At 49.4% G+C, this 27,683-nt stretch overlaps 1 protein-coding gene across 1 annotated transcript in view; it reads left to right on the top strand.

Annotated features, from left to right (window-relative positions):
* Positions 1 to 4,106: 4,106 nt before the first annotated feature.
* The window catches only part of ERP29 (endoplasmic reticulum protein 29), a 155,433-nt gene continuing 131,856 nt past the window's right edge, over positions 4,107 to 27,683 (top strand). The window contains exon 1 of the mRNA XM_078667428.1: positions 4,107 to 4,327. Coding sequence (XP_078523554.1) covers positions 4,202 to 4,327 — 126 coding nt within the window. The 5' untranslated portion in view covers positions 4,107 to 4,201. The remainder of the gene's footprint in view (positions 4,328 to 27,683) is intronic.

Raw genomic sequence — 27,683 nt, 5'->3', positions numbered from 1 at the left:
AAGCTAACAGTCCTACGATCCGGGCTACAGATCTCAATGATACAATCTGCTAGTGTAAAATCAACCTCAACTCTCTCTTGATAGATCTGATCTTCTGATTGGGCAAGAGGAGTTGACAAGTGAGGGAGTTGATCAGGAAACCCAGGAACTCAATCGATTGAGAGGGAACCAAGACTGACTTCTGCGGATTCACAAGAAACCAGAGACTCTGCAAAAGATCTATGGTCCAATCCAGATGGGTTAGGACCAGACGAGGGCAACAAGCCATGATGAGAATGTCGTCCAAGTAAATAATGAGGTGACCACCCCGGGAGCACAGTGATTCTACTACAGGCCTCAGAATTTTCGTGAAGCACCAAGGTGCTGACGAGAGGCTGAAAGGAAGGACTTTGTACTCGTACCATACTCCCTGCCATTGGAATTGAAGAAAACGACGATGAGGTTTGTAAATGGGCACAGACAGATACGCATCCTTCAGATCCAGACGGACCATCCAGTCTCCTTCCTGAAGAAGGTCCCCTCCATCTTGAAGTGTCGATATACGACCCATCCATTGAACTCCCTGAGATTTAAAACTAGCCTGGATCCACCCCCCTTCTTCTGCACTAGGAAAATGTTGCTGATGAAACCTTGGAGGGGAGGAGACGTCAGCACTATGGCCCCTTTTTGAATGAGAGTGTCTATTTTGCTGGAAATGAAAGTCTGATCTTGACGGGAAAAAATCATTGGATGTGGAGGGAGACTTTGAGTGGAGGGATTGAAGAACTCTATCTTGTAACCCTGCACAGTGTCCAGGATCCATGCATCCTGCAAGATCTTTTGCAAGTTTTGGAGAAAAAATTGAACCTTGCCCCCAACATCACCTCTGAAAACAAAAGCAAGCTCACCTGAAGCTGTGGTATCCTGTTGTCCTCCCTGGCCACCTTCATAACGGCCTTTCCTGAACTTGTTTCTAGGTCTATGTGTTGGATAGAAGGAGGAGGAGGAGTTATAGCTGGAATCCTGATATCCTCCATGCTGTGGTTGAGAGCCACGCTGGGCGCCTTGTTGGAAACCACTGTCGAACAACCGCCCACAATATCGTCCGGCCCAGCCAAAAACCGGGCAAAAAGCTTGCTTGAGGGAACCCTGCGCTTTTTCGAGGCCACTGAAAGTCACGACAAAGTTTGTCAGCTCTTTAAGAAAAGGCTGACCAAAGAGCAGACCCTGAGCTAAAGGATCAGATTCAGATGATGAAAGCTCCGTCACTTTTGGGTCGAGCTTCAAAAGAATAGAGCGACGGCACTCGCAAGACACAGCGCAATTAGTGTTTCCCAATTGGCAGATGGCCCTTTGAGGACACCCAATGAGCTCATCTGGATCACTAGCAGACGCGGACTCTTTCGCCCGAAAACCCAGTTCCAATATTTTTGTAAGGGGACCAGTTAAATCAAACAACTTGTCCTGCTAGGACCTCCATGCTCAATCGATCCCCTTCTTAGGATCCTTTGAGTATTTTTTAAGATAGGTGAACATCGAGGGGTTCACCTCCAGTGTGTCTGCCACCTTGTCAGCTAAGTCTGGCCTAGGACATTCAGAACACAACTGCGTTCTCACGTCCTTATCAAATGCCTGGCGAATATGGGATTGCACATATTCAGCAACCTCGAGGACGGACGCCATGAAGAGGAATTAGGAAGAACTACCGCCATGGGGTCAAAGGTGAGGAGTCTAGGGTGAGAGAGTGCATCCACATTACGCTCTTTACACAACTTCTTAGCAGGTGGAGAGTCTTCCCGCTTTGAAGCAGGATCCGAGGAAGTCTCACCATCATCCCCGTGAGGTGAATCAGAAGCGAGGACCTCCTTAGATGAAGAACCATACGGGTGGTCATTAGACAAGGCTTTGGTCAATCTGGTGAAGCCAGAGGTGTGAGTATTTTTGATACCTTTCCCACTAGTGGAGGGACGACTAGTAGAACCAGGAAGCCATCCTTACTGTAAAGCATAAGTGCATAAATGGTGTTTTAAGGGTTCAATAGCTCGGACCAGGGCCTTGTTAACGGAGTGTTGAACGCCCATATCAAGAGCTTCAAAAAGTTCCTGCTCCAGTGACCCAGAGAGTCCTTCATCAGGATACTCCTCCTCAAAGTAAAACTCAGACATTATGACACAATAAAGTGGCACTGATATCCACTGGAGGAGAGTGTAGAACAAACTGTTGATACCTGCGCCGAAACACTGTAGAAAGTGTATCAAGCAAAAGAACAATAAGTCAATAGGGGGGAGTGGTGAACCCCAGACAAACCAATGCACGACAGGCACTGAAAAGAAAAACAGTGCGTGCAAATTAAATAAAGCGTGGAGGGAGGGCTTGCCAAGAAAACCACTCTTGACAATGCCTATTCAACAATTATACAGTCCAATTTCAACAAACAATGAAACGGGCGTCACTGCGGTCTGGCACTGGCAAGTGGGCTTAGAGCAAGTTTAGCGCTGCTCCTGCGCTCCTTCAAACCTGGCTGCAAAAGAAAAACCCAGAAAATGGCCGCTGCGCATGCGCAGTACATGCCGCCCATAATACCAGAAAGAGGACCGTGCCTCAAAGCGACAAGCGTCCTCACTCCCCTGTACTCCCACTCCACAAAGAGAAGGCAAGGGCACAAAGCGTCCATACTGGGGACATAGAAATGCTCCCAATACCCGCCGGGAAAGCAACAATGCGCTGGAAGCGGCATACTGAAAAGCAAAGAAATGCGCACAACAGATAAGAACAGTAAGCACCGTAATGGAATACCAAGCACAACAGCAATAGCAATACAGACGCGTAATGCGATTAGAAGGCAACAATATAGGCAATGCGAGTTAGAAAGGGACAAAAGCACTTAACTGGCCTCAGAGCAGCAAAAAAGAGGCTATGGTATTCTCTTGTATTCTTTATATAGGGGTTACTCTATGGTTGTCATGTGATACCCAGTGAGTGTTAATGGGTATTGTAGTGTTTATTTGTTTTTACTTTCATCTCATTGGCTGCTGAGAATTTTTAGTAAAGAAAATGAGAAGCATAATCTGAGCCTCCGGTCCTGACATAGAATCAGACCTGCGGACTTAACAACAGCAGGCTTCCATCTAGATGGATGATGTTACATGGCGCACTGTGAAAGGGCCACGCTTCCTTCCCCTAAAATATTGCGAGCATAGCCCTGCAGCCTGTCCCGTTCCACGCTGAAGTAGTCATCATGGCTCATATATTTCACCTGTAGTGTGTGACAGCTCAGATTGGGGGAGGGGCACTGCACCTAACGCTCCTGATTAGAGAACATCATACCATGGCAGACTGGTCTTAGATGATTGTTGATAAGCTTTGAACTTGCAAAATCTGTAGCCTGCGGTCCTGACATACAATCAAAAATTTCACAGCACACGTGAACTAGAACTTTTAATTCCATTAAGAATTTGGAGGCGAACATTATCCCACCTGTATCTGTTAAACCAAATTAACCGGATATGTTGTTTTGTCCTTGCCAGCCCTACAATTCCTACTGTAATATCAATATTCATGAACGGTCACCGAGTTTGACATTTCTTCTGTTTCAGAACAAAAGCAAGAATTATTCAATTGGCTGATTCATACAAAGGAAGATTGCCTTGCAGCAAGAAGTAGATTACATGTTACAACTGTTTACCAGTGTTGTTTATTGGTGTGTTCTCTTTTTTAATAAGGACTGCCCTTACTGATCCTGGATCTTGTAGTTTTTTTCTCCGTGTATCTTGGGTACAGTAGTCAGTGACCTTCTGTACATTTATTTCTCTATGGTTGTGTTACAAGGCTGCTATTCTAAATAAAGCAAAGAAGAGAATGCATCCTCACCTCAGTGTCTTTAATCGAATTAGAAATTCTTGCTCACGTAAGCTATAAAATGTTCAATTAACAGAAAATAATCTGAAAATTTGCAGTAAGTAATTACAGTATAAATTTCTGTATAAAATATGTTTTTTTATACCAGCCACGTGGTTATCTATAGTATGAAAATAAAGTGAATTCCGTGTCCTTTATTTCCTATTGCGAAAATAGCTTATCGCGGGTTTCTTAACGGGATTAACATTTCTAGTAATTAAACGTGCTTTGCATTGGTGGTGCTGAAAGCTCAGACAGGATACACGCGTGCTGCCCATCCTCCCGCGCCGCAGGCATCGATCCGCTCATGTGATCCATTCTCGCCATGGCTGCGTCAGGCAGATGTGCTGCTGCGGCTCTCGCGCTACTTTTATTTGCGCTATGTTTGAAAAGTAACGACGCTCTGCATACCAAGGGAGCCGTGCCTCTGGACACCGTCACCTTCGCAAAGGTAAACGCGCCGAGATGATCCGTTATTTTGTCTGCCCTTCTCACGTACTGCTTTTCATTTCAACGCTATCGGTTTTGAGTTGTGTTCCACCTCACCCCGTTACAAAATACAAATCTAAAATGACTAATTTGTCACGTGGCCGGCTTTGCTGTATTCCGTAAGATTCCTGTGACGGTTGCGCTCATAAAATAACATAAAATAACTGAAATTACTTTAAATTCTGCCGCTCATGCTTCACAGACGTACGAGGCAGGTTCCCTATAAAAATATATTGGTCCTTGGGGCTGCATCGCTGCAGTTATTTCTCCTCTTTAAAACGCTTATTTCGCTAGACACTGTTTTGCTATAATTCATTATAGTTTTCATATAAACTGAACCACCTGCCCTGGCTGGGAAACAACCAATGCGGAAGGGACAGGTTAGCGTTGGTGCTGATTTGGACCAATCGCGTGAAGACAGGTTTTCGGGTTTCAGGAAGCGTCTCTGGAGCCCAATGGGGCGGTGACTGGCTCGGCAGCGCCAGCATTTCCATCTATTGGCTAAGGGGAAGGGCGAGCGCCGATGTTTGCATATGTAAATTCCCAGAGCCTCTGGGCGTGCGCACGAGAGAATGACATTGACCGAGAGCTCATCAGCCCGCCAGCTAACATTCAACAGTTATACAAATGGGCCGGTTCTGAGGTCCGGCACTTTTTTTATTTTGAGAGGGGGAGTACCGGCACTTCTCAAGGGAGACGTAATACTTTTAATTAGAGGCACTTCTCAGAAATAAGCATTTCAAGTCCGGCACTTTTTTTTTTTTCTCGAGGGAAACCTAATACTTTTAATTGGAGAGTACCAGTCCAGTGCTTTAAAAGTACAGGTACTTCTCAGAAATAAGCATTTCAAGCACTGCCTGGAACACCACTTGTAATATATTTTAGCTGGATTATGCAATTACTAGAGCGATCTCTGTGTAATTTCTATTCACTGGCAACAGTCAACAAGGGCTTTGCTTTTAACACGTAGGCCACAGAACTGTATTCTGCAGGGCTCGAGTCGGGGGTACACGGCTTCCACCCACTATTTTTACACGATGGACGCCGTCCCCCCTGCCAAGAAGTCAGGCCCCACAGAAATATGTTGAACTTGTCCCAGTGTAAGACACCGCAACACGTTCAGCAGCACATGTACATTGTCTGCTTTCCATCGTTCAGCAGCACCTGTACATTGTATGCTTTCCATTCCCAGCAGCAACGTGCAGGCAGGCAGGGAGGCTTTTTCACCTCCAGGTGGGCCAGAGTTAAAGGGCCATCAGGCCTCCTTTTGTCTGTATATGCTGACTGGGGGCTGCCTGGAACCTTACATTTAAATGTAAATGTCACAGAGTGAAACAAAGGTACATGAAAGGGTAAACCCAGATAAACCACTGGGACCTGGGTAAGGTACTGTACAAAATAGGATTGGTCCCAGTTGTACAGTTCAGAAACACAAACGTCAATAGGTGCCAGCAGGCATTAATTCAATAACACATCAGAATATTCAATACAATATTGTTTAATCGTACTGTTCATCATAAATGATGTACGAACCCAGTATTAAAATCTGGAGTTACGTATCAAAACAAGTGGGGGAGAAAAAAAGGGTCGGGCGGAAGTGGTGTGTACTTGGTGAGGATTAGGAGAGTGGAAAAGAGGTTAGTGACATTAAATGCATCATACCATTATATACACAAGAGACTGGCTTGACTTGGCCAAACATTTACATGACAACAGATAAAAAGGCAATTTTGTTAGAGCTCTATTGTCCCAGTGAGGAAAGTACTGTTGACCTAGCTGGCGAAGGGCAATGGCGTAGTTGATGTTTCGACCCCAAAAGAAAGAAGGTGGTTTAGGTCCTTACAACTGGGTCTTCTTCAGGACAGGGTGGGGGGCACCTGGGAATTTGACAAAAGGAGTACTTAGTGACTAATGTGGTAGCCATTGTACGGTTAAAAGAAAAGGTTAAAAAGAAAGTAAATGACCATGCAACACCCCTGTCTGGATGGTAGTTGTGATGTAGGTGGGCCCATGGGCTCCTGATAGCCAGAGATGCGGACCAATGTCACCTATAAAACAGGGTGGCATCCATAAAGTGATATTTCTCAGAAAACAATGGGTGGGTTTAAGATAAGAAACGTCGACTAAGCCACAAATTAATGCCTGCTGGCACCTATTTATGTTTGGGTTTCTGAAGTGTACAACTGGGACCGACCCTATTTTGTACAGAGGGAAACAAAGGCACACAGCTTGCCTTCTCTTTACAGGTACTTAAGAGAGTCATGCTTTTGCCTTTGTTCTGTCCCTGTATATAAATGCAGACACTAAGACTGTCAGGTGGGTTAGTCTGTCCCAGTATTTACACAAATAATTTAAATAGCACTATTTTATATCTTTTATATCGCTACGACGTGATGTTATGGGTTCATTTGCATATTGTCTTACTTGGTCAGTCCACCTACTACTTTTTATAGGACTTGTGCCCTGGTATTCTGTAACCTAGCACGGGTAGTAGACACTAAAGGCCACATTCTGTGCACCCTAAGTAATTCTCATGGAACCAGATACAGACATTAATTTTTCTATCATGATTATGAGATTCGGTGTTCCTGTTTTTTTGATAGTTTTTTTCGTGAGTATCATAATGACATGTTACATTACAGTAAATCCTATAGAGAACTGAACACCTTCTGCATCCCATGCTCCCAGGTCCCCGGACACCCCATCCAGGTTACGACTTTGGGCATTGAATCTCGGCTTCTCTCGCCAGCAGTTGTTTAAGGTTCTTTACCTCCTGTGATACATCTTGTCTCCATAATCGCTCTCGTGCTGCATCTTATGGCTCCTCAGTGTCCAGGATATCTTCTGTCTCCACCCACTAGGCCCATATCTTCTCTAATTTGTGCGGGCAAACGCGAGCCAGGGTTGGATTGGGATTAAAAATGGGCACGGGGGGCATGGTCAAGCACCTAAAATGCCGGACACACACTGAAGACGCTCCTCATCCTATCCCCTAATTATCCTGGTCATCCTGCCATCCAACAGGTCTAAATCGCCATCACCCACACGGATGTGCGATTGAACTCACTGCACCTTTGCTGTGCTCCCTGGGATTGCGTTGTGTATGGTGCCTGTGCCTCTGGAAACGTGGCCTGCTGCCTTGCGGGGGCCTGGCTCTGGCCTACCTGCTCATGACCTCTCAGCCCTTGCCGGGCTCTGGTTCCTGCTCTGCTGCCCCTGCACTGGCCGGGTCCTCGTGTAGCCGGTGGCCTTGATGCAGAGACGGATCTCCGCCTCAGGGGCTGGTCAACACTACCGCTGGGCCCTGCATGTTGCTGTATGCACTTGAATGGAAACACGCCATGGTCCTCCCACTTCCGAAAAAAGCCAATGATGATCCGGCGAAACCATCTAATTTCCGTCCGATCTTCTTACTCCCAGCTTTCTCTAAAATATCAGAAAAACATTTTAATCAGCAACTGTCGGACGCATTTTGTTGATTCCCTCAAAATTTTGCATTCTTCACAGTCCGGTTTCAGAGCTGGCTTCTCTACTGAAACTACTCATCTTGGAGTCACGGAAACATTGCGTCACCGTCTAGATATGGGTGAAACTGTGGCACTCATTTTGCTTGATTTGAGTGCTGCTTTTTTAAAATTTTTATTTTTTTAATTTTTTATTGACAAATTGACAAAAGAAAGAAAAATGGGAAAAAAGGGAACATCAGGTGAGACAATCTTCTTCTCTTCGTGTAGGTTAAGATATCAAATGTACAGAATCAGTACATGTGATATATTACAGTATATATACAGTATATGTCTAATAGGATCACAGGGATTCCTGGGCTTCCAGTTCTGCTCGTGGTGTGGGTGGCTCGCAAATCTCTCCACAATGACTGTTCCAAGCCCCCCAAACCTTCCCCCATTTCTCCGGGCAACCCCAGGCTACATAGACAGACTTCTCCCTAAACATACACCAGTCCAAATCCTCCGCCCATCTGGAAACTCGAGGCGGCTGGCTTGCTCCCCAAAGTTGAGCTATATTTCGTTAAGCCACCATGCACGCTAGTGTCACCCATTGTCTCCGATACACAGTCAGATCTGTGGGTTCCCACACATTCAGTATACACCTTCGAGCCTCTGGTCGTATTTCCTCCCCCAATGCTTCTTTCATCTCATCATGTACCTTCGTCCAGAACGTCTGTACCACTGAGCAGTGCCAGAGAATATGCATAAAAGTGCAAGGCTCACCACAACCCCTTCTGCACTCTTCACTCCCAACTCTCCCCATTCGCTTCAATCGAGGCCCGGTAATATACGATCTATGCAAAATCTTTAGCCGCACCAGTCACAGCCTCATCTGAATCGCCACTGCCTTCGGAGAGGAAATCCACCCAGTCTTCGTCATCTAGTTCCAACCCCTCTGCACTCCACTGCGCTCTAACCCTTCCCAGCAGGTCCTCCATATTATTAACAAGCTTCCTATATATTAAGGATATAGTCTTCTCAGGAAGGTGTCGATCCAGTATTCGATCTTCAAGAGGAGATGCCTCCGGAAGTGTGGCGTCCCTAGGTACATGGGTGAGGAGAGCGTGTCTCACCTGACAATAGCGATAATGCTCATTGTCATGTAAACTATACTGTTGCTTAAGAAAGTCAAATGTATGTACACTGTCCCCTCCCCAAACATCCTTAATCTGGGTGATCCCTATAAGGTCCCACTTGTCAAATCCCTTAGACTTCCACCAGCTTCCAAGCCTCTCTGAATTCAACAGGGGGGTTGCCAATGTCAATCTTCCCTCCCAGCCCAAATACCTATTAGCAGCGTGCCACACATGCACAGCGTGCGCAGTTGGGCCAGATAGTGCGAACCGCCCTGACTTGGCATACAAAGCTCTGCTGATATCTCCACCGGGTGCCTGCCCGCGGTCCATAGCATAACCTGGATCTCCTGGGGGACCATAAACGACTTGATTCACAGCCGCTAATTGCGAAGCCCAATAGTATTTCCTTTAAATCCGGGAGTCCAATTCCTCCATCATACCACGGGAGAGTTAATTTGACGAATGATATTCGGGGTCTACCGTCCCAAAGAAGCTGCCTCTGAAGTGCCTCAATTTCTTTGAAATAGGAGATCGGTACTGGGTCCATTGAGTTCTGAAGCGCATATCAGAATCGAGGTAGGGCCATCATCTTAAACAACACCGCCCTCCCTAGCAATGATAATGGAAGCGCTCTCCAGCGCTCCACATCCTTCTTAAACCGGCTCACGGGGGAACCCAGGTTGTTGGTGTATCTTAACTTCGGGTCTAGCATAATGTAGATACCTAGATATTTAAATCCTACTAGTTCAATCTGTATGGACCTGTCTGCTTCTGGAGAGACTCTAACCATTATTATTTATTTTTGTCCCCCTTAGCCTTCCAGAGTTTCTATTTTTATTTTTACATATGTCCATCAGGAATTTTTTAATGCTGTCCGGGGGCTAGGTGTTCCTTGGCGATGACGCCATTTTTCCCTCATAACCTGTGAGGCCTAGTCAGCCCCCTTGAAAATCTAGGGATCTCCAGAGACCTAAGATGGTGTCCACCAACTGCCATAACGGACACCACTGGAGGACAGGTCCATAGGTTAACATTAGGGAACTTTCTAGAATACCCTAGAGAATTCTGCAGGTCTCAGGCCACCCTATATAAGGCCAGTGACCAGCAGCCATTTTGTGCTGACCCCAGAGTAGAGGAGTGAGGCAGTGGTGAGAGGAGGTGGACACACTGAGAGCAGCTAGTTTGTCATTGAGGCTGACAGTTACTTCAGAAGATTGTTCCCCCTTCAGCCTTTGACCGATCCCTCTCCGAAAGACAACAACTACTGACACAGAAATCGAGCTACTTGAGGAAGCAGTCCCTCCTATCTGGGAGCTACATGAAAAATCCTCTCAGGATATCCTTATCTGAAGATATTCCTGGCTGCCCTATCCGGCGCTGTGCTTACCGGTGTTGTGGAGCAGCTGAAGTGTAGGCGAGTGTCTGTGACACCCTGGCGACCTGAGGAGCAAGGGCGCCGTGTGTGGACATCCTTCCTGTGAGGCCACAGTGAGAAGTGTCTGGAGGGAAGCAGCGGCGCTGCTCCGATCGGCATCGGGACCCCGGGGGCACCGGCCGCGTCAAGTGAGGAGGTAGGCGCTTCCGCGCATGTCCGGCGTGTAAACGCTTTTTGTGGAGGCAGGAGGGGCCTAGGTTCGAGCAGGCCCGGAGGAGACAGAGCAGCGTCTGCTTGGCGAACGACGTCCTCCCTGGGAGCCAGCGCGCAGAAGCGGAAGGAGAGTGAGCGCGATCGCGCATGCCCAGCTGAGCAGTGCCGACTGAGGAGAGCCGATCGCGTCGGAGCACCGGTAGCCGTTTCCCCGTCCGGAGGAGGCAGAAGCGCCACAGCGGACGTCACAGCAAGGAGCCTGGGGGCCAGGGAAGCCTTCCTCAACCTTCCTCGACCGCCGATTGCTGCCAGGTTTCAGCGCGAGCGGGGAGAGCCCTCGCATCACACCCAGAAGCCTACAAGTAAGCTGGTAGTGTGGGAAAGGGAGGCAGCAGCACCAGGGAAAGGAGACAAGACAGTGGGGCTACAACTGAGACTTAGACTGAACTGCACCAGGAAGCCCAAGTGAAGAAAACGGGCTTGTGTTCAGCCTAATAATAACTACAGTGTCCCAAAAGTAATTGGAGCAAAGAGGAGGAAGCGGTGTAGGGAATTACAGGGTTCCTGGGGGAGAAACCCTTGTAGTTTCTTGGTAAATTGGAGGAATAGATCTCCTTTTAGCAAATTGAGCCTTTAAATTAGAGTGAGTGGAACTTGGCTAATATTATTGTGTCTCCCCTTTTTAGTCACATTGCGGGTTGGTTATGCAGTGAAGAACTACATCCAGGTCATTCTGTGAGTTGAGCAGTGCTTTAGAGCTGTGGGGTAATGTACCTGCTAATGAGTCTTTAAATACATATTGCACTGTCAGGCTGCATTTTCCTTTCTGTAAAGTTCTAGTGAAGTGTATTGTGTCCTGAATAATTCTAAACCTTAAATGTACCTTTGATTCTTAAATTCTGAACAGGAAAAATATTGAAGTGTGATTTTCATTCCATGTAAAAGGTGTAATTTGATTGACTTTCATCCCTGACTAAATAGCATAACAGAAAAACATATTATTTTTATAAAAGGTAACGGTATTTTTCCAAACAGAGGTGTTGTGTCTTTATTTTAGTGGTTCATTACTGAGTTACTGTGAGTGAGACTTGTAAGTACTTAGCCAACGCCTTGAGTTAGCTGTAGACCACTACTGTGCCAAGCTACCATATGTAGGCTTGGGTAATCTAGGTCTAACATAATTGGTGTTTCAGCGGTGGGATCACGGATTTGTACTTACACTCACTTATTAGTAACGCAGTGCTAACCACAAGACCTCACCTGGAGTTTTCTCCCTGCGGCCCTCCTAATTTATATTTTTGATTTTTCTAAATTTACTTCTGGTGGTGGGTGGAGGTTAACCTCAAGTCACTTCGTGGGTTTCTCCTGTGAGTAATTTTATACCATGGCAAAGCTGGAGGTGAATCTTAAAGAGTTGGAAGCCAATACTGTGGCCCAACTCAGGGATTGGTGTCAGCAGAACGGGGTATTTTTCAATAAAGGTGCCAAGAAAGGAGAGTTGCTGACAAGCATAAGGGCATGGTTAGAAGCTCGCCTAAGGGAGGAACCAGAAATGGAAGTGGGTGATGGGGACACTGTTACTGAGGCTGCATTGCTGAATCAAATGGGGAGAGGGAATCTTCTGACAGGTCCCAGGCTACCTTCAAGGGCAAGCAGCAGTGTTTCAGACAGAGGCTTAACCGAAGCCGAGCTGGAGGATAGGAGGGAGGAGAGGAGGTTGAAAATAGAACTAGCCAGGATGGACATGGAAAGGGAGGATAGGAGGTTGGCACATGAGCGAACCATCAAAGAGATGGATTTACAAGCCCTAAACCGAGGATCCCCCAAATCAGAGAATGGTGGCAGCGATACCCAGACCAACATCAAAGAACCTAGACCGTACCTACCAAAAGATATTATGGCTTGTTATGTACCCAGTGACGACATTGCTAAGTGGCTAGCCGCCTACGAGGTCTCGCTAAGGGCCCATGGGATTCTGGAAGTCCACTGGGGAGGTGGGTTGTACAAATACATGCCCCCCACTGGCAGGGATACTTTGTTGGCTCTTGACCAGAGTGAACAGACCTACTATCCGGCTATGAAATCAGCGCTGCTCAAGAAGTTTGGGTTGACCCCTGAGAAATATAGGCAAAAGTTCCGGGGTAGCTACAAGCTGGGCACGCAAAACTGGGTAGATTTCTTGGACTACGCCAGGAAGGCCCTGGAGGGTTGGGTAAGAGGCAGCGAAGTAGGAGACTATGAGGGACTATATGACCTCATACTCAAGGAACACCTACTCGAGAAGTGTCTTCCCGAACTAAGACAGCATCTGGTGGACAGCAAGCTGACCAGCCCCAGGAAGCTTGCTGAGGAGGCGGACATCTGGGTTAGTACCCGGGTGTCGACTAAGGGGACTGGAGGGAATTCCCAGAAGCAAGGACAGGGCGCCCCCCAGAGGAAAGAGGGAGGGGAAACTAAGAGGGAGTTCTCAAAAGGGCCACAAAATACTTCGCAAGGAAGGGGCAGAGGATTCATCCCCAAGAGTAACCCCCCTCGCAACCCTACCCCTGGCCAAAGCCAGCAGCCAAGGGTTGTTCATTGTTTTGAGTGTGGTGGTGTGGGACACTATAAAGGAGATGTGAGGTGCCCAAAAAGACCACCCCCTCCCACTGGAGGAAAAGCCCCGGGAATCACTAGTGTAGTGCTCGGGGAGGAGATGCCTTTGGTTAATGGGGGGGAGCGGGCGGGTGTCACCTTAGTGTCCCTAGGAGATAAGGAGATGGTTCCCAAGACCCAGCTGCCCTCTAATACTACTAAGTATGAGCAGTGGGTCACCATCAATGGCCGAAGAGGGGAGGCTCTGAGAGACACAGGAGCCAGCATGACTATGGTAAGGAGTCAGCTGGTGTCTCCAGAGCAGGTCATCCCAGATGTACTCCATCCCGCCGTAATGGCTGACGGCAGATTGGGCCACTATCCTGTGGCTGAGGTTCCCTTTGAGTGGGGAGGGGTTGCAGGTCCACTTCGAGTTGCCGTAAGCCCTGCCGTGCCTGTTGACTGCCTGTTAGGGAATGATATGGAGCACAATGCTTGGAGGAGGGTGGAGTACCAGACTCACTCTGAGATGCTGGGACCCCCTGACTGGACTTGTGTCAGCACAAGGTCCGCGACTGCCCGAAGGGGGAGTTCATTGACGCTGGAGCCTGGAACAATGGCCCAGCCGGCTGCCAGAGAGGAGAAGGACAGGAGGCCGGAGGACCCTGCCTCGACATCTCCACCTCGTGAGACAACTGGACCACCTGCGGAGGTGGATCTGGAGTCCACCGGGGAGAATGTTGCTTCCCTGGAAAACCTACCCATCCCAACTGAATGGCATGTGGAGGGAGGTCCTTCCCGGGAAGAATTCTGCAAAGCTCAGAAAGAGTGTCCTACTCTCGAGGGGCTGCGGCAACAGGCCAACGCCCAGGCAGCGGGAAACATTGAAGGGAGCTACCAGATTTACTGGGAGGATGGACTCCTCTACAGTGAGCCCAAGACACCTGGCCACGGTTCAGCCAGAGCCTTGGTGGTCCCTCAATGCTTTAGAGCCTTTCTACTGGAACTGGCTCATGAGATACCATTGGCAGGACACCTAGGACAGGACAAGACCTTTGCCCGGCTTGTCCCCCATTTCTACTGGCCTCGAATGAAAGTGGCGTCGGATACATATTGTCGGACGTGTGTGTCTTGCCAAGCCAGTGGGAAAACTGGGGTGAAGCTAAAAGCTCCCCTGGAACCACTACCCGTCGTTAGCACCCCCTTTGAGAGGGTGGGCATCGACATTGTAGGGCCATTGGATCCACCAACTTCAGCTGGACATCGGTTCATACTGGTTTTGGTGGATCATGCCACCCGGTACCCAGAGGCAATACCTCTGAGGACCATCACTGCACCTGCAGTGGCAAGGGCCCTGATGGGGATTTTCACCAGAGTGGGTTTCCCCAAGGAGGTCATTTCCGACAGGGGGACTAACTTCCTTTCAGCATACATGCGGGCCATGTGGAAGGAGTGCGGCGTTACCTATCGGTTTACTACTCCCTATCACCCACAAACCAATGGTCTTGTGGAAAGGTTTAACAAAACCTTGAAAGGTATGATACGGAGCCTTCCTGAGAGCTTGCGAAAGAAATGGGACATTCTCCTACCCTGTCTCTTGTTTTCCTACAGGGAAGTGCCACAGAAGGGAGTGGGCTTCAGCCCCTTCGAACTTTTGTATGGGCACCCTGTAAGGGGACCTCTCAGCCTGGTGAAAGACGGATGGGAACAGACTCCCAGGAAGCTTCCCCAGGACGTGGTGAGCTACATGCTGGCCTTCCGGAGCCAAATGGCTAAGTTGTGGAAGCAGGCTTCAGACAACTTGGAGGCCAGCCAAGCAGTTATGAAAGAGTGGTATGACCACAACGCTCACCCAGTGGAACTGGAGCCTGGACAGAAAGTGTGGGTAATGGAACCTGGAGAGCTAAATGCCCTCCAGGACCGTTGGACAGGCCCCTTTGAGGTTTTAGAGAAAAAGGGGAAGTCTACCTATTTGGTGGATCTTAAGACCCCGAGGCAGCCCCTCAGGGTGCTGCATGCCAATCGCCTCAAGCCACATCATGAGAGGCCCGAGGTTGTCTTAATGCTGGTGACCGATGGAGCAGAGGAAGAAGAAAGTGAACCTCTCCCTGATCTTCTCTCGTACAAAGAAAAAGATGGATCAGTGGAGGGAGTGATTCTCTCGCCATCCCTGACTTCTGAACAGCAAAGCGATTGCCGCCAGATCCTGGAGCAATTTTCTCCCCTGTTCTCCCTTGTCCCAGGTAGGACCCACCTGTGTACCCATGACGTGGACACAGGAGACAGCCCACCTGTGAAATCTAAAATCTACCGGCTGTCGGACAAGGTGAAGGCCAACATCAAAAGTGAAGTCGCCAAGATGCTGGAGCTAGGGGTGATTGAACCTTCTGGTAGCCCTTGGTCTAGCCCGGTGGTTTTGGTACCAAAAGCTGCCCCACCAGGCACCACACCTGAATTGAGATTCTGTGTGGACTACCGAGGCTTGAACTCCGTGACTAAAACTGATGCACATCCTATCCCACGGGCGGATGAGCTTATTGACCGGCTGGGAGCTGCCCAATACTTAAGTACCTTTGACCTAACTTCAGGGTACTGGCAGATTTCCCTTACTGAGGAGGCGAAGGAAAGGTCAGCCTTCTCTACACCTGAGGGACACTACCAATTTCGTGTGATGCCCTTTGGGCTCAAGAATGCCCCTGCCACTTTTCAGAGGCTGGTGAACAGGGTCCTTTCGGGAATGGAAGCTTTTTCTGCTGCATACCTGGACGATATTGCTGTCTTCAGCAGCAGCTGGGAGGACCATTTGCAGCACCTGCAAGCTGTTCTTCATGCCCTGCAACAGGCTGGCTTGACCATCAAGGCCAGCAAGTGTCAGATCGGACAAGGGTCGGTGGTGTACCTAGGTCACTTGGTGGGCAGAGGGACGGTGCAGCCCCTCCAGGCAAAGATTGAGACCATTATCGCCTGGGAGCCCCCCAAGACTCAAACCGAAGTCCGAGCCTTCCTGGGCCTCACTGGATACTACCGTCGCTTCGTGAAGGGGTATGGCACTATCGTGGCCCCCCTCACTGAACTTACTTCCAAGAAGCAACCCCGACGGGTAGTCTGGACAGAGGCTTGCCAGCGAGCCTTCATGACCTTGAAACAAGCATTGTGTTCCGCTCCCATTCTCAAGGCCCCTAATTTTGCTAGAGAATTCATTGTCCAAACAGATGCGTCAGAACATGGCATTGGGGCAGTGTTATCGCAGCTAAATGATGAGGGCTTGGATCAACCCGTGGTCTTCCTGTCCAGAAGGCTACTCCCCAGGGAAAGGAGGTGGAGTACAATTGAGAGAGAAGCCTTTGCGGTGGTTTGGGCTCTGAAGAAACTGCGACCATACCTGTTTGGTTCGCACTTCCTAGTTCAGACTGACCATCGCCCCCTTCGTTGGCTGATGCAAATGAAGGGGGAGAATCCCAAGTTGTTAAGGTGGTCCATCTCCCTACAGGGAATGGACTTTAGGGTGGAACACCGACCTGGGGCGGACCATGCCAACGCAGACGGTCTATCCAGGTATTTCCGCCTTAGTGATGAGGACTCCCAAGGGGTTGGGTAGTTCTCCCCACTTTCAGCTGGGGGGGACGCGTGTTAGACCTGTCTGCTTCTGGAGAGACTCTAACCATTATTATTTATTTTTGTCCCCCTTAGCCTTCCAGAGTTTCTATTTTTATTTTTACATATGTCCATCAGGAATTTTTTAATGCTGTCCGGGGGCTAGGTGTTCCTTGGCGATGACGCCATTTTTCCCTCATAACCTGTGAGGCCTAGTCAGCCCCCTTGAAAATCTAGGGATCTCCAGAGACCTAAGATGGTGTCCACCAACTGCCATAACGGACACCACTGGAGGACAGGTCCATAGGTTAACATTAGGGAACTTTCTAGAATACCCTAGAGAATTCTGCAGGTCTCAGGCCACCCTATATAAGGCCAGTGACCAGCAGCCATTTTGTGCTGACCCCAGAGTAGAGGAGTGAGGCAGTGGTGAGAGGAGGTGGACACACTGAGAGCAGCTAGTTTGTCATTGAGGCTGACAGTTACTTCAGAAGATTGTTCCCCCTTCAGCCTTTGACCGATCCCTCTCCGAAAGACAACAACTACTGACACAGAAATCGAGCTACTTGAGGAAGCAGTCCCTCCTATCTGGGAGCTACATGAAAAATCCTCTCAGGATATCCTTATCTGAAGATATTCCTGGCTGCCCTATCCGGCGCTGTGCTTACCGGTGTTGTGGAGCAGCTGAAGTGTAGGCGAGTGTCTGTGACACCCTGGCGACCTGAGGAGCAAGGGCGCCGTGTGTGGACATCCTTCCTGTGAGGCCACAGTGAGAAGTGTCTGGAGGGAAGCAGCGGCGCTGCTCCGATCGGCATCGGGACCCCGGGGGCACCGGCCGCGTCAAGTGAGGAGGTAGGCGCTTCCGCGCATGTCCGGCGTGTAAACGCTTTTTGTGGAGGCAGGAGGGGCCTAGGTTCGAGCAGGCCCGGAGGAGACAGAGCAGCGTCTGCTTGGCGAACGACGTCCTCCCTGGGAGCCAGCGCGCAGAAGCGGAAGGAGAGTGAGCGCGATCGCGCATGCCCAGCTGAGCAGTGCCGACTGAGGAGAGCCGATCGCGTCGGAGCACCGGTAGCCGTTTCCCCGTCCGGAGGAGGCAGAAGCGCCACAGCGGACGTCACAGCAAGGAGCCTGGGGGCCAGGGAAGCCTTCCTCAACCTTCCTCGACCGCCGATTGCTGCCAGGTTTCAGCGCGAGCGGGGAGAGCCCTCGCATCACACCCAGAAGCCTACAAGTAAGCTGGTAGTGTGGGAAAGGGAGGCAGCAGCACCAGGGAAAGGAGACAAGACAGTGGGGCTACAACTGAGACTTAGACTGAACTGCACCAGGAAGCCCAAGTGAAGAAAACGGGCTTGTGTTCAGCCTAATAATAACTACAGTGTCCCAAAAGTAATTGGAGCAAAGAGGAGGAAGCGGTGTAGGGAATTACAGGGTTCCTGGGGGAGAAACCCTTGTAGTTTCTTGGTAAATTGGAGGAATAGATCTCCTTTTAGCAAATTGAGCCTTTAAATTAGAGTGAGTGGAACTTGGCTAATATTATTGTGTCTCCCCTTTTTAGTCACATTGCGGGTTGGTTATGCAGTGAAGAACTACATCCAGGTCATTCTGTGAGTTGAGCAGTGCTTTAGAGCTGTGGGGTAATGTACCTGCTAATGAGTCTTTAAATACATATTGCACTGTCAGGCTGCATTTTCCTTTCTGTAAAGTTCTAGTGAAGTGTATTGTGTCCTGAATAATTCTAAACCTTAAATGTACCTTTGATTCTTAAATTCTGAACAGGAAAAATATTGAAGTGTGATTTTCATTCCATGTAAAAGGTGTAATTTGATTGACTTTCATCCCTGACTAAATAGCATAACAGAAAAACATATTATTTTTATAAAAGGTAACGGTATTTTTCCAAACAGAGGTGTTGTGTCTTTATTTTAGTGGTTCATTACTGAGTTACTGTGAGTGAGACTTGTAAGTACTTAGCCAACGCCTTGAGTTAGCTGTAGACCACTACTGTGCCAAGCTACCATATGTAGGCTTGGGTAATCTAGGTCTAACAGGCACGACTGCGGAATTACTGGCGGCTCGCCCGCTAGGACAAATAGCACCGATTTAGACCAGTTCATAGCAAATGCGGAGTACCTACCAAATATGGCAAGCACATCCAGAAAATTGATCAAAGACGCTCTGGGATTGGCGAGATAGAGCAGGATATCATCAGCGTATAGGGAAATTGTATCCTCCCAATCCGGTGTCCACCGCAAGCCACGTATCGACCGATCCCACTTGACCCACGCCGCCAGCGGCTCCAGTGCAAGAGCGAAGAGCAGTGGGGACAGCGGGCATCCCTGTCTCGTGCCCCTCTCCAATAAAAAACCATTTGATTTACAGTTATTAACAACCATTCTGGCCAGAGGACTAGCGTATAACAGTCGTACCCATCCAATAAACTCCGCTCCAAAACCCAGCTTCGCCAGCACTGCAAACAAATAATTCCATTCAATCCTATCAAACGCCATAGTGGCATCCAAGGACACCAGGACCGCCGGCTCCTGTATCTTCGAGGAACCACCCAGAATCCCATGCAGCCTCCGCAGGTTTAGAGCCGTGTTCCGGCGTGGCATGAAGCCAGAGCGATCGGGGTGTATCAAGGTTGTGACTACCTTGACCAACCTGGTAGCAAGTACTTTCGCCAAGATTTTAGACTCTGCGTTAAGGAGTGTAATGGGTCTATACGAAGAGCATTGTGTCCTGGGCTTACCCGCTTTATGAATAACCACTATATTCGCAACCCGCTGGTCATATGGGAGCTGACCCTTCTCTTTACTCTCCAGGAACATGGCACGAATATACGGGGCGAAATTATGAGCATTCAATTTATACCATTGTATTGGTATCCCATTGGGGCCGCCTTACCGGATTTTATCCCTCTAATTGCCTGTGTGACTTCATCGTCGGAGAAAGGGGAGTCCAAGTAGGACTTATCCTCCTCAGATAACCCCGGCATGACGATATCTTTAATCATTTACCCCCTTATAGTAATCGGAAAATGGATCAGCCACCGCCTGTGGGTCAGTAACTGTATCCGATTCTGTTCCCTCTAGCTCGGGCACCAGCCTCGATGCCTATTCCTCATGCTCAAGCCATGCAATCAATTTGCCCGCCTTGTCTCCATGTTCATATATCCGGCCCTGAATGTCGTTATTCTGGGCCATCGCTCTATCTCTCGCTAGGCAGTTGTATTCATCTTGTTTTAACTTCAAAAGGTGGAGATCCTCACCGAGCGGTTGATCTAGCCACCCTCTTCTCCAATCTTATCACTTCCGCCTCCATCTTAGTCACGTTCACCTGACGTGTCCTCCTCCTCCCCGCCACCAAAGATAAGACCTCACATCTCGCTACGACTTTGTATGCTTCCCACAGGGACTGCGCTGAAGCGATCGTTCCCACATTCTCCTGGAAATAGCGTTCCAAAATCTGAATCACCTCTTTCCTAGTGGCTGGGTATTTAAGATGCCATGCACTAATAGGAGCAACTTTGCCCACCGCTGGCTGTCCAAATGCGAACTGCAACCACAGTGGAGAATAGTCAGAAATACCCCTGCCAAGATATCGTGCCTCTTGAACTGTGGCTGCTATAACCACCGGTATCAATATGTAATCTAACCTGGACAAGCTATTATGTGCAGCAGATATGTGGGTAAAGTGTGTCCGCATCGGGTTACGCACTCGCCAACTATCTACCAGTCCCAACGTCTCAAGGAAGTTTGGGAGCCACCTCTGCGATGGTCTAAGTACTCGCGCCGGGTTCCTATCAACCTCTCCATCAAGCACCGCATTAAAATCTCCCCCCAATACCAAATGGCCCATGGGCAGAGTAAGAAAAACAGCACTCCGGTCTCGGAAGTGTCAGACTGAAGTCCAGGCGGCACATATACTGACAATAAAGTGACCGTCTTCCCCCACAATTGCCCCGAGATACCGACATATCTGCCCCTTTGATCCGACCATGTGGCCTGTATTGCCTTAGGAAAGGAATTTTTCATCAAAATACCGACCCCTCTGGACCCAGTTGTAAACCCGGCATGCGCCACCAAGTTATAGCCCCCTTTATGGAGGACCATGCAGCGGTTGCCCACAAGATGCATCTCTTGCAACAATACCACATCTGAGGAGTGCCTTCTAATAAGCTGATTTACCATCCCTCGCTTAATCCTGTCACCCAGACCATTAACATTCCAGCTTAGCACCTTCATCCCCGATCCCTGACTAACATGCGACACCTGACCCACACACAGAACGTCTAGCTACAGTATTTCCACCTGATGCAAAAAGAAAAAAGGAAGGGAGACGTGCCAAAAAATCATGACTCTGCCTCCTAATACAAAGAAAGAAAACAACAACCATGCAACAACAGTCTCCCCCCACCCTGCACCCCTGCTCGCGGCATCGGCCAATCCCCAACTTGCAGTGTGCCTGTCGCCCCATACTCTAACTAACCAACTATCTAAAAGTAGACCTGAGGAGGACGTCAGAACCCCGTATCCCCGCCCCCCACCCATCAGGATATCACAAACTTGCACCTATTGTAACACACTTTCTTAAGGATCAAAGCGGACGGAAACTACCTTGTGTGATAACCTCCTGACAAACAGCAACGTCTCGAATTAATGCAACGTACATCAATCCTGCTCTTGCAAGCCATAACCACCCCCACCACTCTGACCCTGGGCCCCCCCCCTGAGGGGAACGTCTATCCAACCAGTCTGAAGCGATGTCGGGATTGTCAAAGAACCAGACCTTTCCATCAACCTCCCCCACGATGCTCCACTCGCACACTGCAAGCCTCGCTGATGGACGCGGCAGACCTTCTTCGACACCCGGGCCCGACCGGCGACTTCCAGTCTCGGCCCCAGGTGTTATTCCACTAGCCGCTGGCCACCTCACCGACACAAGACACCGGCTTCCTCAGTCTACCGGGCCCGAATCCGGCAGTCGGTCCGCTCTGGCCCCCGACCTCACAGCGTGACCTGAGCAACTGCTATCAATACCGCTTCCCCTCCGCCATTCGATGCCCGATTCGGCGCCGCAGGATAAGTGCCAGGATATCAGGATGAGGCGCGGTTCTCACGGAACCACTGACCTACGCGGCCATCTTGGGCGTTCGCGCAGCTCCTCCTCCTTGAGGGCGGCTTTTGACACAGTATCGCATACCGTGTTATTAAAAGCTTTACAATCGCTGGGCGTTGTCGGTGCAGCACTCAATTGGCTCACTGATTTTCTGGCCAATCATACATTCCAGGTCTGTTCTTCGTCAGCCAGTTCTAAGATCCATGCTTCTCCTCACGGAGTACCGCAGGGTTCCATTCTCAGCCCGCTATTGTTTAATGTCTATGTCAGACCTCTTGCGACGATCACCGAAGATGCTGGGTTGGCTATTTTTCCCTACGCTGATGACACCCAGTTAATCTTCTCCCTCTCCACTAAAGAGGCATCTAAGCCATCATCCCTCCAGTCGGGCTGCAAAATATTGCAGGTTGGATGCAAGCCAACTTGCTTAAACTTAACGGCAAATAAACGGAAGTACTAATTTTGGGGAAGAATAAAAATCTCTGGCGCCCCCAGCATTGGCCTCCTAAAATGGGTGGTCTTCCCAAACCGCACACCAGGTCCTCAATCCAGGTGTTATCATTGAGGACCAGCTTTAAATGAAGCATCAAGCAGTTAAGGTGGCTTCAACCTGCTTTACCATCCTAAAGTAGCTGAAAAAAATCCTTTGGATGTTGCCTGGTCCCACGCAAAGAACTGTGGTCCAGGCTCTTATTACTTCTAGGCTGGACTTTGGCAACGTCCTGTATTTAGGAGACAATAAGGAGGTGATACGTAAACTTCAGGTGGTGCAGAACTCGGCTGCCAGGTTACTCTGCCAGGTTCCCAGAATGGCTACCAACTCAGGCTCGCTCAGTGACCTTCACTGGCTCAGAGTGGAGAACCGCATTAAGTTCAAAGCACTGAGGTATATGCACAAAATCAATTCTGGTACGGCACCTCAGTACCTGAATGCCTTAGTCCATCCTTATCACCCACTGCGCCTTCTTTGTTCCTCCTCTCAGGCAAAATATTCGGTTCCCAAGACCAGACTGTCGTGAATGGGTGGTCGGTCCTTTTCTTGTCTGGGCCCCTCTTTGTGGAATTCGCTCCCTGTGTCACTTCGTTACGAAACCATCTATGCGAACTTCCAAAAATGTTTAAAAACGTGGTTATTCAATCAATAGTCTTGTTCTACTCTGTTCGTGTCAACCTCTGGGTAGCTGTGCGCCTTATAAAATTAAATAACAATAACAATATCCTTGGGCTCCCCTTCGCCTGTGACTAGAGTGGTGTTGGTGGTCGGGTCCCATTCGCGGCTGCACTTTGTGAGGCCCTGCTGGCGCTGGGCTGGCTGGAGGCGGAGCTACCTCAAAGCTGCTGTGTGCTGATGCGGCGGTGCAGGCCGGGCCTATGATGGCGGTGGAGGTGCCTTGGGCCTGAGCCTGACCTGCTGTGCATCAGACGGTGTGGAGGAGGCTTTGGTAAGTAGGGAGAACGGCCCCTCGTGCGTACCTGCTTCCGATCTGGCTCTGAACTGGTGCCTGGGGCTTGTGGAGGGCTGTGGACTGCCCCTCAATCCTGTTGGCTCGACCACATCTTGCAGGGACTGAGGCGGGGGCCCTTTGCTGCCTTGTGGGGGTGACGTGTTGTGGCTCCCCTATTCTTTTCACCCACGCTTTCTACCTTTGATCTGGAGATACCGTCAGTGGATTGTTCGGACGAACACAACGCGTGCTCAGACCAGGGTGGCCCCAGCAGTCAGTTGTGTGGGCCTGCTGGAACCGGTGCTAGTGTAATACATGTGCCCTGTGTTTGTACTCCTCTGGACATAGGTGGGATGCTATGATTATAACTGAGCCTCATTATTACATCCCCAGATATTTTTCCTCTCTGGTCAGTGAGGTTGTGGTACATATCTGGCTAAGGGAGTAGTGTGGAGAGACGCTGGGACACCTGACCAGGCTAGTGATATTGGCCTCTACTCGCTGCAGTTATGTTGCTGGACTGTTGAAGGTGTGCCTTCCATATAAAGTAGCCTTGTGGAGTACGCTGGTGGCATTTATCCTGTGTGTGGGAAGAACACCGAGTTCCATCAGGCTTTGGGCCCCCTACACGATGCATTGCAAAGGGGACGGTGGCACTCGCACCTCCTGCAGTTTATTGTTGGACAGCACAGGGGCCAGTTCGGGACTAGGCTGTCCAGCCCTCCTCTATTGTGACCGTGTTTTCCTGGCGTTAGACTGGCCAGTGGACACCTCATAACGTGGATTGAGCGCATTGGAACAGAGGCCGGCAGAGGTTGGTGCCCCCTGGGAGTTCTTCCCCTCCTCGTGTCAGTGCATTGCAAGTGTATTGTGCTGCCTGACTCCAGTGCGCAGCAGCTGGCCATGGGCCGCATTCGCTCAACTTCTACCCAAGGTGGTCCCACTCAGGGTGCGGCTTGGGAAACACTGGGGAGTGCGAGGAATTCTGCCATGCCTAGCCAAGCGGACCTCTCGGCTAAACTGGACTCATTACTATCTGCTGTGGAGCGGATTGGCACAGCATTGGATCAAACTCGGACCTCTCTTGAAGGCAGAATAGACAATGTCACCTCTTATTTCATGCTCCTCCGTGCCGATCATCGGAAATTGCCTGAGCGGGTACACGAAGCGGAAGCTACACTGGCAAAACTACAACCCAAAACTCGCAATCACACCATGACACTACAGGTTCTGCTGAACTGGGTCTGCAACCTCGAAGAAAAGCTGGACGATGCAGAAGGTCGCTCGCGCCGCAACTATGTGCAGGTGATTGTCCTCCCGGAGAGGGCTGAGGGGCGTGATGCGGTTGGGTATGCTGAGTCCTAGCTTAAGGAACTGTTCCCTCCTGGGACACTCTCCCCTCAAAATGTTGGGGAGCGGACGCACAGAGTCTCTGTCCATAAACCTCCTCCTGGAGCTCGTCCTTTCCTAATTTGTCTGTTTAACTTTTGTGACCGCAACGAGATATTGAGAGAAATTGGGTGCCACTCAGGGCCCAAGCTACAGAACGTCTCCGTCTCTTTCTTCCCAGACTATACGGCACAAGTGCAGAGGAGACGTCCTAACTTTGGTGCATTGAAACAACAACTGAGAGCCAAGGACATATGCTACTCTCTTCTATTCCCAGCCAGCCTCCGGGTGATTCTCAGTGGCACCACGTGGTTCTTTGACTTTCCATCTGATGTTTGGGACTGGTTTGAAGAAAATAACTTGGCGACGGTCCCTAGGCCACAAGAAGATGTCGCTTCACAGAGGCGATACAGGGGAAGACATCAGACGGGTAGGGGCGGTGGGTCGCAAAGTCGTATCTCGCCTGTCAGTGCCCCAGACTCTGAGCTGATTCTGGCAGAACGTCAAGATGCCTTGCACAATACTTCATCCCTCCAATCTGCCGTACGGACACCTGGGACCATTTCATCACCCTCCAGCTCTAGCGGAGACACTGACCCTCTGCAGGCATGGTCTGCTGATCCAGACCCTCCGCACCCTCCAGTGGTCCAGTGGTCACACCTCAGACATCGGACAATATTGTCTAGTATAGTAGTAAGTCTCACTTGTCTCCATAGTATGTATCTGTAGCCTCTCAGTGACCTGTCACGGATCCTCACGCTCACAAACCAACACACTAAACCGCACAATCTCATCACAATCCACGTCTTTAGGAATGCCCTTGGAAACCAGTTCTTAGGGCTATGTAATCAGGGGATGAGTCGTTAACAGCCCCCTCCCTCTCACTCAAACCCCTTTGCTGTCTAATACTGACCTCACGTTAATTGCCATGGTTAGGCGTATAAGTTTGGGTCAATCCCAGTTTGAGGTTCGCTCTTTTGCAGTTATTACACCTAGATTGAATAATATTAATTTTCTCCCTGTATATGTTGCCCTACATGGCCTTTGATACGGTTTCAAATGCTATTCTTAAAGATCGCCTGGTAACATCTGGCATTGCAGGAACCGTATTGGAGTGGCTCAAGAACTTCCTGACTCATAGACGTCAAGTGACCACTCTAGGACAGTTTTGCTCAGGGGAAAAAGCGTTGACGACAGGGGTACCGCAGGGCTCCAGCCTGAGGCCAACGCTTTTTAATCTTTATATGATCCCCCTGATCAAATTAATTTCGTCTTTTGAGATCAGTACAATTGCGTATGCGGATGATACGCAGCTGATCTTAGTCCTTGACAAGGTCATGTTAAACGCAGAACAAAACCTCAAAAATTGCCTCTCAGCTACTTTTGAGTGGATGAGAAATATCACCTGAAATGCAACTCAGGCAAAACAGAAATTCTGCCATTTGGACTTCATCATTTATTTGTTCCCAAGCAATTTTGGCCGGAGGATGTGGAAGCACCCCCAAACACAATTAGTGCGGCTCGCAACCTAAGGATCAAGTTTGATGATACCCTATCTTTTAAGCAACAAGCGCTGGCGGTGGCAGGCACCTGTTTTAACATCATAAAGGACCTGAGGAAATTGTTTGATCTTCTCCCTCTGGCAGCAAGACAAATGGTGGTGGTGGCATTAATAACATCAAGACTGGACAATTGTAACAGCTTGTATGCAGGATCGAATAAAACGGTCCTTCACAGGCTACAGATGGTCCAGCACGCTGCCGCCCGCCTGGTGCTCACATGGCCCAGGAAGTCGTCTGCCTCGGCTGCGCTTGATGCTCTCCACTGGCTCCCTATGCATAAACGCATCTTGTTTAAAGTGTTGGTCATCACCTTCAGGGCCTTTCATTCTCAAGGCCCTAAATATCTTTTGAAAGGTTTCACTCGTTATTGCCCATCTAGAAACCTTAGATCCTCTACTGCTAATCTGCTTATCATCCCTAAATTTAGGCTCGTTACCAAGGGAGGGAAATCCCTGGCAGTGATTGGCTCCAGGGCCTGTAACAAACTCCCTTCTCATCTTCGTCAGATCTCCTCTGAAACGGGTTTCAGGAAATCTCTTAAGACCTGGATATACAGTCTCACGGACACAAAGTGCAAAGAGTTGGTATGATCGTTGACGCTCATGGACAGTGCAGTGGCGGATCATTATTCCATTGTTTTCTGATCCTCAGCGCCAAGATGCTCCCTGGAGTGATAGTGCGCAATAGAAATGTCTTGTTACATTACATTACATTACATAGTGACCTGCAGCCATTTCTGCTACGTCAACACATACCTGTTGCTATGCTGTCCAGGTTCTCTAAGCATACACCACACACATGACGGATATCAAAATAATTTTCTGGAACTTTAGAGGCATTCACACCACAATTTGTAGGTATGCCATATATGCTTATTTGCGGCGTAGATCTGCCTGGATTGCACTCCTACAGGAGACGCACTTGACCAATTTAGAAGCAGGCAGAATCCGGCACCGCTGGCGCGGCCATGTATATAGCACTAACTACTTCTCACAGGCCAGGGGCACCCTGATATAGGTGAAGGGGGACCCCATGGGAGGAGGAGGTTGTTGTCGACCCGGCGGGGCGCTATGTATGTGTCGGGGCAGGCTCAATGGTCAAGTCCTCCTATTGGGTTCCATACATGCTCCTAACTCTGACCAGAACGCATTCCTTGGTAGCCTCTCCACCACGCTATCTCGATGGGGAAATGTCCCTTGGTTGCTAGGTGGGGACTTCAACTCGGTCCTCGATGTCTCACTTGACCACTCTTCTCCCCCCCCCCCCTTAATCGCACCAATGCTTCCTCTAATGCGCAAGCCTTACAAGCTTGACTAGGACACTGGTCCCTTATAGATGTATTGCGGGCAAGACATCTCGACTTGAGAATATACTCCTTCTACTCCCCAGTCCATGACCTCCATGTGCGCCTAGACCGCATCCTGGCAACACCGGCCCTACTCCCTTTGATTGGAGATACTAGCTAT

Source organism: Lissotriton helveticus, chromosome 11, assembly GCF_964261635.1.
Source record: "Lissotriton helveticus chromosome 11, aLisHel1.1, whole genome shotgun sequence".
Classification (NCBI taxonomy): domain Eukaryota; kingdom Metazoa; phylum Chordata; class Amphibia; order Caudata; family Salamandridae; genus Lissotriton; species Lissotriton helveticus.
The sequence above is the reverse complement of the archived record's forward strand: the minus strand, read 5'-3'. Positions and strand labels throughout refer to the sequence as shown.